This window comes from Manis pentadactyla, chromosome 2 (genome assembly GCF_030020395.1).
Source record: "Manis pentadactyla isolate mManPen7 chromosome 2, mManPen7.hap1, whole genome shotgun sequence".
NCBI classification, from domain to species: domain Eukaryota; kingdom Metazoa; phylum Chordata; class Mammalia; order Pholidota; family Manidae; genus Manis; species Manis pentadactyla.
The window spans coordinates 3,259,892-3,277,734 of NC_080020.1; the positions used below are offsets into that span (position 1 = coordinate 3,259,892).

General features: G+C 43.7%; 1 protein-coding gene across 2 annotated transcripts in view; it reads left to right on the forward strand.

Annotated features, from left to right (window-relative positions):
* Positions 1-17,843, forward strand: part of ALG5 (ALG5 dolichyl-phosphate beta-glucosyltransferase) — a 30,272-nt gene that overhangs the window by 149 nt on the left and 12,280 nt on the right. The window contains exons 1-7 of one of the 2 annotated variants that reach the window (XM_057489516.1): positions 740-901; positions 3,816-3,984; positions 4,369-4,415; positions 5,611-5,679; positions 7,352-7,444; positions 9,308-9,421; positions 16,211-16,270. In XM_057489516.1, coding sequence (XP_057345499.1) covers positions 836-901; positions 3,816-3,984; positions 4,369-4,415; positions 5,611-5,679; positions 7,352-7,444; positions 9,308-9,421; positions 16,211-16,270 — 618 coding nt within the window. In that variant the 5' untranslated portion in view covers positions 740-835. Of the gene's footprint in view, positions 1-739; positions 902-3,815; positions 3,985-4,368; positions 4,416-5,610; positions 5,680-7,351; positions 7,445-9,307; positions 9,422-16,210; positions 16,271-17,843 lie in introns of those variants that run through there. The other variant, XM_036904955.2, reaches the window with a different exon arrangement.

Genomic DNA, 17,843 nt, shown 5'->3' on the forward strand with positions numbered 1-17,843 from the left:
TCCAGAGGAATCTGGACTCCCGGCGGGGAGCCGAACCCTGCGCGGGCGGCCCCGGCCTGGCGTCGCTGTGGCCCCTCCCCGCCTCCGCCCTGGGCTGCCCTCCCCCGGGGGCCGGGCTCACCGCCCCAGCGGCCGGGAGGGCCAGCCCGCCGCGCTCGCTCCCGCGCCCGCAAGTGCCTGGAGCTGGGTCGGGGCCCAGGGCCGCCTCCTTGCCCCTAGGTTTCCCGCCACAGTACAGCGCATGCAATTAAATCTGAACGCCCCATAAACAGTGAATTTTAACTATGAAGATGCCCCCAAATAGTGCCTGTTAGTACCTGTTACCAAGGGCTGCGGGGCCGGGGGAAACTTTGGAATAGTTACGGTTGCAGAAAACAATGTAATTAATGGCGCTGTATTCTCCGCTTAACATGGCTAAATGGCAGATGTTTTTAAAAATACACCAAAAGCATTAAAATGGGCGGGTTGTGTGGCATGTGAAGTGTATTTAATAAGGCTGTTAGAAGTCGATTCGTTGTTTATCTGAAATGCAAATTAAGTGGGCACCCTGATTTTAGTTGATATTCTGGCGGCCCCGAGAATCCGACGCCTGCCTCTAGGGGCCGAGCGCCTCGCAAGAACTTCTTGTTCTTCGCCTCGCCGCGCGGGGGCGCTGGGCCGGCGCGGGCCCTGGGTCGTGGCCCGGACTGGCCGTCGGGGGCGCTGTCGGCGGCGGACTTCCGCCGCGCGGCCTCTCCGGCGGCGGGAGGCGGGCTGGGGCGGTGCTTCCGCGCGTCCGGCCCGGGAGAGGTGGCGGCGGCGGCGGCGGCGGCGGCGGTGGCGGCCGGGCCCCGGGATGGCGCCGCTCCTGCTGCAGCTGGCGGTGCTCGGCGCGGCGCTGGCGGCCGCGGCCCTGCTGCTGGTGAGGCCGGGCTGGGGCCGACGCGGGCGGGCTCCCTGCTTCCCGGAGGCGCGGCCCCGGCACCCTCCGCGCCGCGACCGCAGACTGGGCTCCGCGGCTTCGCTCCCCGGCCCTCCGGCCCGCGGTGCTGCTGGGAGCGCCGTCTCCCCGTGCTCCCGATTCCCGGGCGCGCAGGCCGGGAGCCGCCATATGGCCGCGGCCCCCCGGCTCCAGCCTGCGCGCCCGGAGTTGCAGTGCGGTTCACACTCGGGCTTTCTTTGCCCGTCGCTCTGGAAACTAAAACACTGTAAACCTTGCTGATCCATAAGTAATAGAAAACCTGCCGGTTGAACCTTCTCCCTTAAGATTTGGAACGAGCCTGCCATTTGGTCGGTAAACGGAGAGGTTTTGGCTTCCTGGACGTGCGGATGAGCAGCCTTGACAGACAGCCTGCCAGGTTTGGAAACCGCCTAGAAACACCAGGTGGAGAAGGAGCTGTGTGCCTTGATTTATTTGGCGGTTTGTGTCTGGGGGACAATGGAGCTGCCTTCCCTTGATGGCACATGGAGATTTCAGGGTTTGGGTGAGGCGGAGTTTGACAAACTCCTCGACTGAATCTGCCTGCACAAATTCAAACGTGTACATTATGAGGTTGCCCCGGAAGTGCTGATTCCCACTAGCCTGAAGTGCTTATGAAACATGTTGGGTGCTGTATTGAGTGTTTGACGGGGGTCATCTCTTATGATCTTAAACTGACATAAACGTTCCCATCCTTAGCTTCATTTGACTGGTGAGTGGACGGGTTGGAGAAGAACGCGCACGCATGCACCTGTCACTCAGCTAGTGGGGCTCCAGTTCTATCAAATGCTAGAGCAGGAAATCATCGCTGAAGAAGAACGAAATAAAAATGCATCTAGTTTCCTATATATCCACCCTCCGTACTATTTTTTCCCCACCCCACTTTCTGAATTGTCTCGAAGCCAATTCAAAACAACGTTTTATCTGTAAGTCTTCAGCGTTTATCTCTAAGGACAGGACCCCCTTTTAAAAATAAAACCACAATAATGCTAGCACAGGTATTTTTTTCAAGTTTCACCATGATTCACTGATAGCCTGCCAGTTCAAATGCCTCATCTATGTCATAGTACAGTTTGTTCCGCTCAGCGTCCACACACCCTTAGCACTTGTCTATGTCTCCTGGATTTATAACAGTTTCTTTTTTTCTTTCTTTTACTTGTCTTTCCTAAGTGGTCATTTGCCCTGTGGAATGTCTCACCATCTGGATTTTACAGATTGCATTCCCTTGGTGACTTTTAACATCTCCTTTTGCCCTCTGAATTTCCTGTAAACTGATGGTTATACACCTAGAGGTTTGATCAAATGCATATTTGAGTTTTTTAATCAAGAGAAGTGTGGGTGTGATGCTGAATACTTCCTCTTATATCACATCAGGAGGCATGATAAGTCTGATGTTCTGTGGTGACAGGACTGATCTTGGGTCCTGGAGTTGTTAACCTGACCTCCCCAGTTAGAAAGTTTGTCAATTTCCTAATGGTTTTAGCCATCATTGTTGATCATTACCTAAACCTGTTACTTCAGTGGGGGTTGCAAAGTAGAGTATTCTAATAATCTCATTCCTTCTTCATGTATTACCTGGAATATTATAATGAAGGACACTTCATCCTCAGCCATTCAGTTACCTTGAAATACCTTTCATGTATAGAAAAGGGAAGATCAAAAGTGAGTTTTCAAAATAACGAGATGGTTCCCTGGTATCTTACAAAGGGAACCAATTAGTGTTTCATTTTTAGTATCCTTATGAATCCATGATGTAAAATATTTTTCATGTGTTAGAATCCATTGCAGTAATTACTCATTTTGGTGCTCAAATCCTCCCATCATAGGTCAGTGGGAGCCCCTCAAGCTGGCTGCTTTGTCCTTCTGGGGTGGCCCTCGTAATCGTTTATAGCTTTCTTGCTTTCTGGTCTGATTTCTAGTCCATCATTGTACATTTTCTGCCCAGACCTGGATCAGCCTCTTAGGAGCACTGTTTTCTTTTAGTGGGAAATGGAATTTAGAAACCACAGTCTGGACACTAGGGGTGCAGAGCATCTAACCACCAGTCTGGGTACTGCCTCCCTGCTTATACTAATCAGAAACACATTCAGTTTTGTTATGTACCCAGTGGAATATTATAAATGGTCATCAAATTACAAATGAGTGGCATTGCAAAAATTTTCAGACTGATGGTGTTGCACGGAGAAGGTGTACCCACAGAAACAATGTTACAAAGAAATAGGAAAGAAAGCTCTATAATGTTAGAAGTGAATGGTGCCTACAGCCTTTTGTTACTTTACTCAAAAAAATACCAAATTCTGAATTCAAATCAGGAAAGAGTATCAGGATTATATTCTTAAATTTGACTGGCCCTGACTCTGGGGTGGAGGAAATCTTCCCTTCATATACTCTGGGGTGACCTGGTCCTGGGTTGGAGGCCTGCCCTTGGCCTACACGTGCCACCTACTGTGCAGACTTGTCCTGTCACAGACAGGCTCCAGGTGGGGATGGGGCTCACTGCGTGTGTGCCAGAGCCCAGGGGTTCAGGGCATCTAAGAGTAGATGGACCTTTTGTGGTGACTGTTGCATACTGGAACTGGGATGACTGAGGTCTGGGGGGTGACAGGTGAGAAGAGGCTGAGCTTCAGAGGGCATCAGTACCATATGATGGAAGAAAGGACAATAATCTCTAAGATCTGACTGGGCTGAATTTTGGAGTCACCTCCAGACCATTGTTGGTAGGCTAAAAACTGAGGGTAAATTTTCCACCAAGGAAAAAATAAAAAAAAGAAAGGTGTAAGTGGTGTAGTCTAACATAACAACCATAAGAAAAGGTCAGTAACAAAAGGTAATTTCTTGTTAACATATCTGCTTTTAGATTTCCTTTGTTGCATTTGTAACTGCTACGAAAATGCCACACCTTCACCGCGAGGAAGAGAAATTCTTCTTCAATGCTCGAGGCCAGAAGGAGCCTCTACCCAGCATACGGGACTCACCTACCAAACAGCTTTCTGTTGTCGTGCCTTCGTACAATGAGGAGAAACGGTGTAAGCCCTATCTGATTTTTCTCTAAGGGGTAATTTGGGAAGAAAAGGAAGTGGTATGGCCGCTGCTGCCTTTGCCAGCACACTGATGGACGTGGACTGCGGCGAGTGCCTGGCTGGTGGTTACAGGTCAGAAGAGGGGAAATGAATGTTAGCGATAAAGGTTAGGAACAGCGTCATGAAGTCGTAGGGCTGAAGTGTTCTCGAGAAGTAAGGAGCAAGGTAAGAACAGCAGACAGATGTTCCAGCTGGAAATGGCCACCGGGGGAAGTGCCAAAGGGACTGGTTCGTTTGCTCAGCCTTTTTCACCTGCCAACTGAGTATCCTGGGACTTGGCGAATCATTTTCAAAACTGATTTTTACTCTATTATCTTTCTTCCCTTGAAGTGCCGGTAATGATGGATGAAGCTCTGGGCTACCTCGAGGAGAGACAGGTATCAAGTTCTCTTTTCCAGTACGATGCCTCCAGTTGAAACAAGACTAGGTTAGCGACTCGCGGGTCCCAGGCTCGACCCCGTGCCGTGCCAGCCGCGTGGGGGCCACTGTGAGCGCAGGGCCCCCGGGGCTCGGCTTGTTGCCCACCGTCAGCACTTAGCAAGCCCAGCACATGGCGCCCGACGTCCAGGGGCAGGTGGGCGGCCCCAGAACCGCCCGGAAGGCGGACGTTCCTCCTACATTCCCTCCCAACTACTTTCATCCTGTCTTGCTTGACCATGTATGAAACTGAGTGGCAGTGCATGTCCCCAGATTCTGTATGACAACAGGGTGCTGCTTTTCCTTCCGTGACTTTTTAAAAAGACATTTTTCTTAAAAGGCTTGTAATGAGGGTGAAATCACTTTGTAGCTCTTTATTGTTCCGAAGGGTCCCCCATCATTTATTGTCTCTTCTCGCCCCGCCTGGTGAGAGAGGACAGGAAATGCGAGCCGCTCTCTCGTAGCATCAGCTGCTGCTGGAATCCCCTTGGAGTGTAAGGGAACAAATGAGCTTTGTGATGGGCTCTTTTTTAAGAAAATCCCTTGTTTCGCTTTACTTTTGTTGTAGGTTTTTTGTAGAAAAGGAAGATAAATGATTCACTGAAAGAGGGGGCCAGACCCAAAGCTTAAATTTAAAGAAAAGAGTAGAGAATCAAGGTCTTATTTAATGTGAGGCTTCTACCTCTTCTATTCCATGTAATCTGCACGTCAGCCACAGGGGCTGGGTTTTTTGTTGTTTTGATGAGTAAACAGACCACACATGTACCTCGCCCAGGGTCCTAGGGCTCAAAGTGGTGCAGCCAGGCCAGAATATGCACACTCTGACCTCAGACCTTAGGGGCTTTTTTCTCGTGCACCTCATAGCCTTCAAGATGTGCCCAGTCACAGGCACCTGGCTTCCCCCAGGGACTCGGTGTGGGGCAGGGGAGGTAAGGGAGGCTCACAAAGATGCGGCTGGTACTTGCCCTCTGCTCCTACCCTGCCCTCTGCTCCTACCTTGCCCTCTGCTCCTACCTGCCGTCCTCCTTTTTGTTCCCGGCCTCTTTGTTTCATGGGGTTTGTGCACTTATTATACCCATTGGCACTGCAATAATTGCTTTTTAAAATCCCTTACAATTGTGTCAAATCATGGTATTTTATTTTTGCTTCTTGCAGAAACGGGATCCCGCGTTCACGTACGAGGTGATAGTGGTCGATGATGGCAGCAGAGACCAGACTTCAGAGGTAAGTAAGCTTGCTTGTCGAATTGCCATTGGTCAAAAATGTAGAATAATTTAGCAAACATAGACTCTTACTTGTGCCCGTCAAAGAGCCCTAAAGCTGTGCCAGTCCTCTTGGTACAGTGTGGGCAGTGGGAAGAGCAGAGAGAGTTCATTATGGAAGCCTAAAGCTGCCTCTGAGGGCCCCCAGCAAAGGAAGGGCCTGCACAGCAGCAGTTCCCTGTGGCACGGGGAGCCCGCTTAGCCCGCCACAGTATGGTTCATTTTTCCCAAGCTTAGTTCCTTCTTCACGCACCACTGCGTCTTGTGGCTCCTGAAGCAGTCACACAAAGACAAGCATGCATTCATTTCTGCCACTGGGCATCAGGTGTGTCCTGTGGCAAAGCCCCATCTGACTTCCTCACGGGAGGGAACAGTGTCGTCCCCTCATTCCTGCATTCCTACTCCTGTTGCTGCCAGGCTTGGGTACACCAACCTTTGCAGTAGCACATTTATTAAATCCTGCCACTAATCTGATGAATTACTCTCCAAATATGTGAAGGTTTTTATTATTAAGAATGCTTCACATATCCTTGACATTCATGCTCAGAGTCTTTACGATACAAGATATAGTTATGGTGCTGTTAATACTCTTGTTAAATAGCAACATAACAGGCCTTAAATACATGGGAAATACCCGCTTACTTGGTTATTCATCGGTAACGGTACTGGCTAAAGCCAGCTGTGTGAAGTGCTGGATGCTGGGTGGGCCCCACAGGGAATGTGAGCATGCCCCTCTGGGGGAGGAACCTCCAGAACACTTGGGCAGCGTGCGTGCAAACTCCGCAATGGGGGTGGGAAGTGGGGCCAAAGATAGAATGCCATAAAGAATTTGACAGAGAGAAGTGACTTTTGAACTCAGTCTTTAAGGGTAATTATGACTCGGAACATGGCAGATTGGAAAAAAACGACATAAACCAAGGCCTAGGGGCCAGAAGGTATTTGTGGGATCTGCTTTGGGATGAGTAAGTGTAGCAAGTCAAACAGTGTGACTGAAAGGCGGACAGCTGATGGACTGCTGATGGGCGTGGTGTAGAGAGTGCACCCTGGGCATTTGCTGCTGAGAAGAGAGGCAGCCCCACCGGCCGGGGAAAAGCAGCTCCCCCGAGAAGCCCTTTGGAGTGGGCGGCAGGCTGCCCCCTGGAGGGGTCAGTGAGGGGGTGCTGAGTGCTGGCTCCCAAGGCTGGAAGAAAGAGGGACTCGGGGGGAAAGATGTTGGGGAGATTGTTTGGGAGGCCAGCAGCTTCTCTGGGGGGTCAGATGGGCTGCTGCCAGGCCACTCGGCAGGGCGGGGAGCCCGTCGTTGTGCGCCGGCTGGCCAGCACGGGGTTGTCTTTGTTCTGGCAGCACAGTAGCTTGGGTAGCGGGGTCAAGAGAATAAAAGACGGCAGCTGACTGTTCTGGCGTGTGCTCTGCAGGAAGGCGAGCTGTGCCTTCAGCCTGGCAAGCGAGTGTCAGGTCTTGGCACCGGGAATTCAGCCACTCCTTCGGGCCACCAGAACGTGCAGTGGGTGTAAGCTAGTCGCAAGAAGAGGGTAACTAACCGGAATAGCCATGATTAAGCCCAAATCATAAACCCAGTTTATGTTACCATCTTCAAATCCAAGCTAGTTTTACTCTTTTATATAATTTGGCAGGTAGCTTTTAAATATTGCCAGAAATACGGAAGTGACAAGGTGCGAGTGATAACACTGGTGAAGAACCGTGGGAAAGGCGGTGCTATTAGGATGGTAAGATGTACTTTCAACGTTTGTATCTAAAATGTAAAGATATTCTGAATAACTTATTTTGCAGACTATAGTTCATGTGTATTCTGTACCCAGCTAGTTGAATACCAGCATTTCAAGTTGGTGGTAAATTACTTTTAATAATAACTTCATGCATATATGTATACATAATACGATCAAATCTAAAACTGGCATGTATCTATAACGTACTGGGTGACTCAGGAAATATGCTCATCTTAAAGATTAAAATGTTGCCATCTGCCTCTTGTGTCTTTGATATAGTCGCTGTATAATAAGATCTGTGTGATTTTTTGCAGTTCATAAAATGCTTTTGTGTTTTAAATTTTACCTATGTGAAGACACCGCTAAGTCTGAATCGAGATAAAGTGTGGGTCTATTATGATAAATTCACAATCTAATAGGAAGCCATTGTACTTATTTGAGAGGACAGACACAGTGCAGTAGAAATTCTAAGAAAGCAGAGGTTACTTTGAGCTGAGACATGTCAGGAAGAAGTCACGATACACCGATAGAAAGGCCAAATGTCAAGATATATGAAGGAAAATCCAAAAATAGTGCCAAATCAGGAGTTGGGGAAAGGAATGAGTTACAAGTGGCCTTGGGTGATGCGGGGTGACGGTGTCGATAGCAGGAGTGAAAAACGAAGAGAAGCTGGCTTACGGGCACCATCAGTGGAGGGTGAGCAGAGCCATGCTAAGTCTGAGATGCCCAGTAGCATCTGGAGGGGCAGGTGGGAGTGACTCATCCGCATGCACCAGACACGGGCTGCGACCGCTCCACAGGCAAGGTGGAGGGAGTAGAGAATAGGGGACAGCCAGGAACCAAGGCTTGGGGAAATGAGGCCCACGGAAGAAAGTCTGAGAAAGAGCCAGCAGGGGGAAGGGTGACTGAACGCACAGGGCTGGGAGCCACTAATCTCCAGAAGACGTCACAGATACTAATTAGTGGGTTTACACCACCAATAAATGATCAAATAAATGATTAGGTTTCTGCCTGCATTTGTGTATTATGTCTTACCTGTATTCACATTACAGTGATACTGGACTGTCTTCTGTATCAAACCATAAATATATTTATACTTAAGGAGCAATTCACTCAAATGCACCTTGAAATTAAGAGTTGATGTATACTTTATTTCTACATGAAATATACTCTTATAGAGCCATATTTTGCACAAAAGACCAAGTTCACAAATCCAAAATTGAGTGGCATAATTTTGCTAAGTATCAGATATCTCAAGTAACAAAATAATGCTTGGATATCATCACACTTCTAATTTTAGTGGCATTCCACATAGTGAATATTTCTTTATTCCACCATTATTTTAAAATATGTCAGATTCCATAATGAAAAATCTTAAAAATCTATCATGATGCCCTTCACAGCAAGTCTGTATATGTAGTGTGTGTGTGTATGTGTATTCAGTCTGTATATACATATATAATCTATGTATCTGTTCAGCTCTTCATATGTATGTTCTTCATATGCTGCTCTAAGTAGCTCCTGATCCCTTAAGCACCATTATACATGTATAATGTATATAATACTTTATTTTTTTATTCTTACTGGTGCAGAATATCTCTAATTTGTCCAAATCAATTTTCTGATCTTAATATTTTTCTAGGTGTTAGTAGTATGACCTCACGAAGTTTTTTAAATCATGAAATGGACATTAGATGCACTTGGGAAGATCTCTTCATTATAATTTGTTTTCAGGGAACTTCAGCTTCCTTTTGCCATTTCACACTTAGTATTTCACTCAGATATTTTGAAGTAGAACAAGCATGTCATTGAATTTAACCTAATTTTAAGCAACTTTCTTTAAATGGAAATGTATTACTACAGGGTGTATTCAGTTCTCGAGGAGAAAAGATCCTCATGGCAGATGCTGATGGAGCCACAAAGTTTCCAGATGTTGAGAAATTAGAAAAGGGACTGAATGATCTACAGCCTTGGCCTGTGAGTATGCGAATATGGTCTAAATGATCTTCAGGAATACAGGGGTCTGAAGTAAAATTAAAATGGAGTTTTCCTGTCAGTTAAAAAATTGGAGGGGTTTTTTTTGGTGTGAAATTTCTGTATACAGTCCCACAGAAAGGGTTGTCATTTCATTATATACATTCACCGAATTTCTGGATTCGCTTGACATTCACTTAATATTCTGGCCATCTCTCCCTTGATTTTTAAGTACTTCTACCAGGGTTTTAATACTTATCATGCATATTCAGCTACGGCTTTTATTGAAAAGCACAGCCTGAGAGTGCCAGGTAAAAACGTGAGGTGAAAGTGGATCACAGAATCTTGTTTTTGATGAGAAAAACCAACAGCATCAACCAGTCAAAAAAGATGAGGTGCAGCTTGCTGCCGTGACTTCAGGGTGGAGGCTGACTTCCCCTCAGCGTGATGCACGAGAGCCGGACATGTCAGTGGCCCGTCCGTGGGCTGCTCCTCTTCATTGCCAAGTAGTATCCCATCGCGTGGGCGTACCACAGTGGGGGTGTCCATTTCTGTGGTGGACGACATTCGGGCTGCTTTCAGCATTCGTTAATTATGAATGAAGCTGATATTAACATTAGTGAAGAAAAAAAAGTTGAGGAAAGAAAGAAAATCCTGGTGCATTCCCACCTTTTAAAAGCCATTTAGAGAAAATGAATTTACCAGATTCTGAGCTTTGTACCAAATACTCCCAATCTAGAGAGAATTAAACTGAGAGAATTAGTAAGCACTGTTGGATAACATCAAATAATATAATTCCCTGCATCACACAGAACCCTAGGATTTCAGCAGAGGCAAGAAAATTTGCAGGGGCTCCCCATTTTCAGCTGAGTCTGGTGCATAGATCCGTGTGACTGGATTCGTCCCACCTGGAGTGTGGCCTGCTGTGGGGCACAGCAAGGAGCCCGAGTGACTCAGCAAAGTGACCCAGAGTGCGGGGGTGTGACCCTGCTCCCCAGATAGGATGCTCGGGCCTCGAAACTCCAATTCAGAGGGGAAAAGCTGTGACGAAAGATGGACGTACAGGTTTCCGGCTGTCCAAAAGTAGAGCGTTTTTTTTGAAACCTTGCGTAAAGCAGAAAAGCAGTTACCATCAGTTTATATGGAAAGCTTTTGAGGGTTCCCACACCCCAGAAATAACCTCTTAGGCTTTGCTAACACCTCAGGACACAGCCTGCTAACGGATGCGCAGAATAAACTGGGTGGGACAAAGCCCAGGTGCCTGCAGACAGCAGTTCAGAGCCATGCGGCCAGTGGCGCGATGCTGAGCGGGTCCCGGGAAGCCCGAGGTGAGCACCGCCTCCCTGAGGACTGGCTGCCAAACAAGCACGGAATGCCATTTTCACTTTTCACCTTTTTTTTGTAAAAGTGAAAACCCTCCTCAGACGTCTTTCGGTTCTGGGAATAGGTACTTCTGTAGGTCCTTCCATAAAAGTGACGTTGCAGAAGCAAGCCACTCGCCTGTGCGCACACGAGAGCGCCCCGTGCCCCCCACGGCAGAGCGAGGAGCGGTCGGGGTCGGCTGCGCCCGCGTCTCCTGCAAACGGGAATCAGTTTCATACGAAAGAATGACAGACCCCATCCTATGCCGTTGTAATCCAAGGAAGACGATGAAAGTATGCTAATGAAATAAAGACTTGATGAAAGTAAGAATTCAGCACAGGCATTTGAAGGAGAGAGGAGCAAACAGAATGATACTAAAAGAGAAATTTCAGGACTAAGGAAACAACTGAGGACCAAAACAAGGTCAATTCAGACCTATCCGTGGTGGTCAGTGAATGAATTGTCCAGGAAGCAGGTCTAATTTACAATTGATTATTATTATCATATATTGGTTAAAATATTCCATGTTCATTAGAGCAAAAACCAAACAACAAAAGTAAAACCCACATACAAAACGCATTAAAATAAAAGCCCCCAAAACAGAAAATTTAATAGTAATCATAAAAAAATCACCTCATACCCAACTTCCTAAAAATAAATACCTATTTAATTTCATGGCTTGTGAGATAGTTTCTCCCTCCATCACCCACCCTCTCTTTCGTTCCAGCAGTTTTTCTTTGAAGATACTGAGTGATTTAACTAATAAAATTCTTAAAGTAGTTCTGAAAATATCTTTTTGACCTGTGCTATTCAAAACAATAGGTACTAGCCACATATAGTTATTTCAATTTAAGTTAATTAAAATTGAACAAAAGTTGAGTTCCCGAGTCTCCCTAGCCGTATTTCAAGTGCTTGTGGCTAGTAGCTACCTTACAGACTGACCCAGAGACAGATGGCACATCATCTGTTGGGCATTGCTGTCTTACACCGTGTGGTATGAGATTATTCGATATGTTACATGTTCACTCTTACTAAAAAAGATTTGTCCATCTCTTAGTAAATCAATGAGCTAAAAGAAAAATTCACCCGGAGAAGTTGTTGGGTCAGACAGCCCCCTTCTCCCCGCGGAACCCGCAGACACTTGATGGCTGTTTCCCCTGTATTTTCCCACCAGCCTGGGGAGCCCTGAGTGGGAGGGAGGGTGGAAGGTGTCCAGTTGCTAGCAGCTGACTTTGATGTCATTCTACAGTAGGGTAAAGAAATATTAAATGACTTAGCCAAAATAAGGGGTGACCAACAATAAACAGGAAAAAAATGAACCTTCCTCTTGTGAATTCAACTCACTGTTCAGTATGCTTGGGAAGGGAAGGAGTCCCTATGCCACCTTTTTTCCCTAAAATCCAGTTTACTGCACGGTTACTGCAAACATTGAGTTTGCAAGATCTAAAGCATGTGATCATGGTTAAACTAATTCACAGCTTTGATCTACAGCACCTCAATGTATGCCTAGTTAAGAGTGTCCCAACTCGATTTAATTTGAACTTAGTTTATTAAGAACATTTAACAATATTCACACAACACTTTTTGGAGGAGATAGAAAGGAGGGAGATAAATGATAGGTTAAGTTTTAAAATCCTTGGATCAGTCCAGTGAAAATTGTTTTCTAATTTGGATCCCAGTCTGCTCATGGCTCTGACAAAGCCTATAAAGTCAATGCTCCCGGAAGACCTGTACTCGGAAGCTGACACACATAGAGGAAGTAGAAGGAATCTTCTTAATTATCTGACTCACGTTGGCAGATGTTTTCTATAAAGGGCAGTAGAGTAAATATTTTCAGCTTTAAAGGCATCCAGTCTCTGATGTAAACTACTCAGCTCAAGTTATAGCACAAAAACAGACCGAGACAACACATAGTTGAATGACCGTGCCTCTGTTCCAGTAAAACTTCATTTCCAAATCCAAGCAGCTGGCCAGACTTAGGCCATTGGCTGCTGTTTGCAGAGCCTGGGTGTAATGCAGTCGTTATGCTATATTGGAAACTCGTCATAACCATCAGGTGATCTTTCAGTCTGCATAGCTCCAGTGATGTCCAGTCAGTCCATCGCTCTCAACTCAGGTATAATAAAGTCCCTTGTTACATTAAGCGCAAATCTGTCTCCTTTTAATCACCCCTTTCGTTGGTTCTATTTTTCGTAGCTGTACAAAACAACCTACTTCTTCTTGTGACAGCCCTTCAGAGAGTTAGCGCTGTTCCCCACTGTCTTCTCTATTTTAGACTCAAAAGTTCTTCTGGTTTTTAAGCCACATTACTTCTTTTTCTTGTTGTCATTTCCCGTTGAAGATGCTTCAGTGAGCGTGGACCTTGCTACCACGTAGCGTTTTTGCCTCACACGGCCAGCTCTCCCATGTGCCTTGCTGTTGACCCTCATCCCCCTGTCCTTGCACTGCTGCTGCCCTTATTTTTGTTTCTGTGTTCGTTTTGCTCTGTTTTATTTAGGAATGAAAGTGTGGCTCTTCATCCCCATCAAATGTCAACATCTTGGATTTCAGTTTTTCACGGTGTAAGTTCTTAGTCTGCCTTTCATGCAACTGCCTTTCCCTTCTCAATTCATTTAAGCCACAAATTCGATGAGCATGTTTTGCACATGTTCCCTTAAGGCCTGATGAAAATTGACCAGGATACTTAACGAAAATAGTGAAACAGGAACATGGCTCTCAGAGTTGTCGACTCCCGTAAAGAAGACGTGGCTGACTCGCTAGATGGCGGTAGCTGACTTGGATGTTCTCGGCAGTAGCGTTTGACTCTGCAGAATGTTTTTCAGTGGTTGCTAATGTTTTCTTTCTTCTCACTGATTTTGTTGAAATTGCAACAAAAAGAAATTTAACACAGCTTCTTGTGTTTCCTCTGAGATTCTGATCTGATTATTCTTACATGATGAACTTAGAAAAATTGCCTGCAATCCCTTTTCTGAAGAAGGCCTTTTAAGGTTTTAAACTGAATGTACGTAATTTAAGTAGAGCTTTGTATGACACAGAAATAAGAGAGATACATTTAGTTCCAAATATTTTATTTGTATTGTCTTTGTTTTTAAGTGCAGAGCTTTTCTCACAGCTTTTCAATTTTCTAACCAGTAGTTATTCTACCTCTTTTAATAAAAATATGCTTGGTTTTATAGCAATTTTTCTCAGCAAAATATATGCCAATCACTCTTTCAGTGGCTTAACTGTTCGAAATGGAGTCTAAAATCCCTGAACAAGCAAGACAGATGACAAGAAGTCTGTACTCCATAACCACTGAGAAATTCCCTAGGCCATGAGGTGGGTCTTAAATTCTCATTTAGACATAGTTCAAAGAAGCTTAGTTTTTAGCTTTTTAAGGCCACAAATGATTAAAGGTAACAGATACAGAAGAGATATGGAGTAAAATTACATTAAGAAAAACTGCAGGAAAGAAATACCACACAGGCTCACACACACATGTCAGTCTACTGTGATTGTTGATTAATGACCCTGAATGTTCCTTTGTCTGTGATGTAGTAATCCTTGGCCAAGTGTGGTTTTGGTACACCATTTCATGTCTGTGTGCGTGATTTGGTTGTTCGTTAAACAAAAGAATGGCAATCACTGCATCCCTTTTTTGTGTGGACCACACAGTCAGGTATTTGTTTCACCCTCTCAGTGTAGGGAAAGATGACCAGGCTTCCAAAATAGATCCCTTAACTTCCAAATTTGTTTTATAGACCAGGCAGTTACACAAGCATTTTGCTGAGGTCTTTGTGAAAATCAAAAAAGAGAGGATGTGAACATTAAAAAGGCAGTCTTGAAGACATAAAAAAGGGTAGATTGGACATAATAGAACTTTCAGGACAATCTGAGCAGATCAAAGTGTGTTTCCCAAATCTTTGAAGAATAAGAGCTGCCATTCAAAGCAAGTGTGTTTAATGCCACCAAACCTAGTTTGAAAGTGATCTGTCTTCAGGTGCAGAGACTGTGTCTGTAAAGGGCCAGACCATAAATATTTGCAGTGTTGTGACCTGTGTATGGTCTTGGTTGCAATACGTTTCTTCCTTTAATCTTTCTTCTTTTTTTTAAACAACCCCTTAAAACTATCCTTGCTCATAGGCCACACAGAAGCAGGCAGCAGGCTGGCTCCGACCCACAGGGCAGAGTTTACCACTCCTGTTCTAGAAAATTAACAATCACGATTTTTGTGGACCACAGAAATTTTTATAAATTTGATATCCTCATGACTGTCAAAGGAAAATACTCAATCTAAAAGGCAAGAAAATAATAAGATAAAAATTATTAATAAGATAAAACTGTCTAATTTTTTTTTCAAATTGGTCTTGGTTTTGTGTACTTGTGCCTTCGTTGAGATCATTTAAGAAATTATTTGTGATGCTTTACCCTTAAATCTTCAATAGATCCAATATATATCCCAGTGTTCAGTATGAGGCTTAGACTCAATTTGCTTTCCAAATGGCTACCAAGATGTCACACAGCATTCATCAGTTCATCTTTTTCTCGCTGATTTAAACTGCCATCTTTATATTCTGAGTAACCATTTTTTGTGTGTGTGTATTTCTGGCCTTTCCATTCTGGTCCATGGATTTGTCTATTCATGTTCACTTCTTAGGTTTAATTATTATAGCTTTAAAATATATTTTTAAATCCTCTGGGGCTAGTCCTTCCTTATCCTTAGAATTTTCCTGGCTAATCTTGGTTATTTTTCAGTATTCTCAAATCAGTTTATCTCATTCAGTAAAAAAAGTTTGGCCTTAAATATTAATTTTGGGAGCGTTAACTTCTTAATGCCGTCATCACATCCCTTGTCTTATCCATGATCATGGTATGACCTTCTGTGTGTTGGATTTTTTTTCCTTGGAGGCATTAATGTTTCCTTTATTTAGATCTTGCTACAATTTTTGTAAAGTGTATTTTTAGATTTTCCTTTCTTATTGATGTAACACTCTTTTATTCCATTCTATTTTCTGATTATTGTTTGTATGTATGAAGGCTGAAGTGTTAATATGTATTCATTTTGTGTCCACCTAATCTTAATAAATTTTGTTAGTTTTTCAGTGTATATTCTTGGATTTTCCAGAATGTAATGATCATATACAATCTTACCATCTGTGGATAACCCTTTTCTTTTAGATTAATTTTCTCCCTTTAATACACCGACACAGTATTTTTAACTGTAACAGTCATTTAAGAATACAAATGCTGAAGTAATGAATTCCCCTTATTTTTAGCCCTGAATAGGGCCCTCACGGTGAGCACAGCACATACTCTTAAACTCCTTAGTAAGCCTCTGAAGATACTTAATGTGAGTTTTAAAAATTGGTTTCTAAAAAATGAGATACATTGAAAATAAGTAATTTTATTATTAATTTTCAAATATTGAAAAATTATTTCTTTTTCCTTCAGGATCAAATGGCTATTGCATGTGGATCTCGAGCTCATTTGGAAAAAGAATCAATTGCTCAGGTGAGGCTTTCATTAACTGGCATAGCTTAGCAGCTTTTTCCTTCTTAACATGCACATTAGCAAGATATAAGCTTTCGTCTTTAATCTCATAAAAATTAGGTTCCTTTCAAAAGAAAGAATTTTCTTAATTTTTAAATTTTATATTGAGATACATAAATAAAATAGACAAATCTTAGTGTACTGCTTGATGAATTTTGATATGGTTATACACTCATGTAATAGCTGCCCAGGTAAAGATATTGAACATTCTCAATAATTTTCCCCTTTACCTGTTTCACTCATCCCCCCCACCCCTCTCCCCTGTGGCAACCATCAGTCTGTTCTCTGTGTTTATGAGTCCATTTCAGTTTTGTTTATTTTTTAGAATTCATATATAAGTGAAATCATATGAAACCATGTCTTTATCTGACTTAATTCACTAAGCGTAATACTCTACATCCATTCATATTGTTGCAAATGGCAAGATTTCTTTCTTTTCTAAGGTTGAGTAATATTCTGTTATACGTCTGTGCCAAATTCTTCATCCATTCATCTATCTGTGGACACTTAGGTTGTTTCCATATTGTAGCTCTTATAAATAATGCTGCAGTAAACATTGGGGCACATGTATCTTTTTGGATTAGTGAGTTTAGTTTCTTCAGGTAAATTCCCAAAAGTGAAGTTGCTGGGTCACACAGTGTTTCTGTTTTTAGTGTTTTGAGGAACCCCCACACTGCTTCCCACAGTGGCTGCATCAAATTGAAGTCCTACCAGCAGTGGGTGAGGGTTCCCTTCTCTCTAAAAAAGCAATGTTTTTAATTTTGAAACGTTTAGGAAGGAGTGGCGCAGTTAGGAACTGACCTTAATGAGCACACAGGCAGGGCACAGGCTTCACTTTGACTTAAGATGCAAGCAGCTCTTTTTGATTTTTTTGTAAGATGGGAAGAAAAAGTCTCTGTCCAGTTATATCAGGTCAAACTTTTCTAAATGATGTACTTTTCAACCATTTGACGTGCCTTTATTTTTCTCATACTTAAGTACTATATCTTAAGCTTCAAAGTTTAAGTATTTTTTAAACTTTATTCCTGTTAGAAAAGCCCTATGCCTTAAAGTTGGACAAGGTGTGACTACCTTTTTTAGGGTGTAAGAAAATCACTGAAGTATTCAATTCTTCATTTTGTAATTTGTACATTAGGCTAGAAAAGCTGGAGTAACGTGAAGGAAAAAATATGCTGAAGAATGATTATAATCAGTTTTTTTTTTAATTTTAATCTTTTTTTCACTTAAAAATGTAAGTGTAGTGTGTCAATCCCAGTAATTGTGCATTATACTCTTAATGGTTCATCTACTAGAGTGATCAAGTAGATCAAGAATAAAGCAGTACTTTTCAATACACAGTCAATTTTCTGAAGATCTTTTTTAAAAACCGCATATTCCTAGGCCAATCCCAGCCACACTGAAGCAGCCTCGAGGGGTGGGACCAGGAGCCTGCATTTTTAAGAATTTCCCACGTTACCTTTGTGTATACCAGAGTTTGAGAACCAGTGGAATAAAAGATTGAAATAGAAGGTTGAACCTCTCACTCAATGATTCT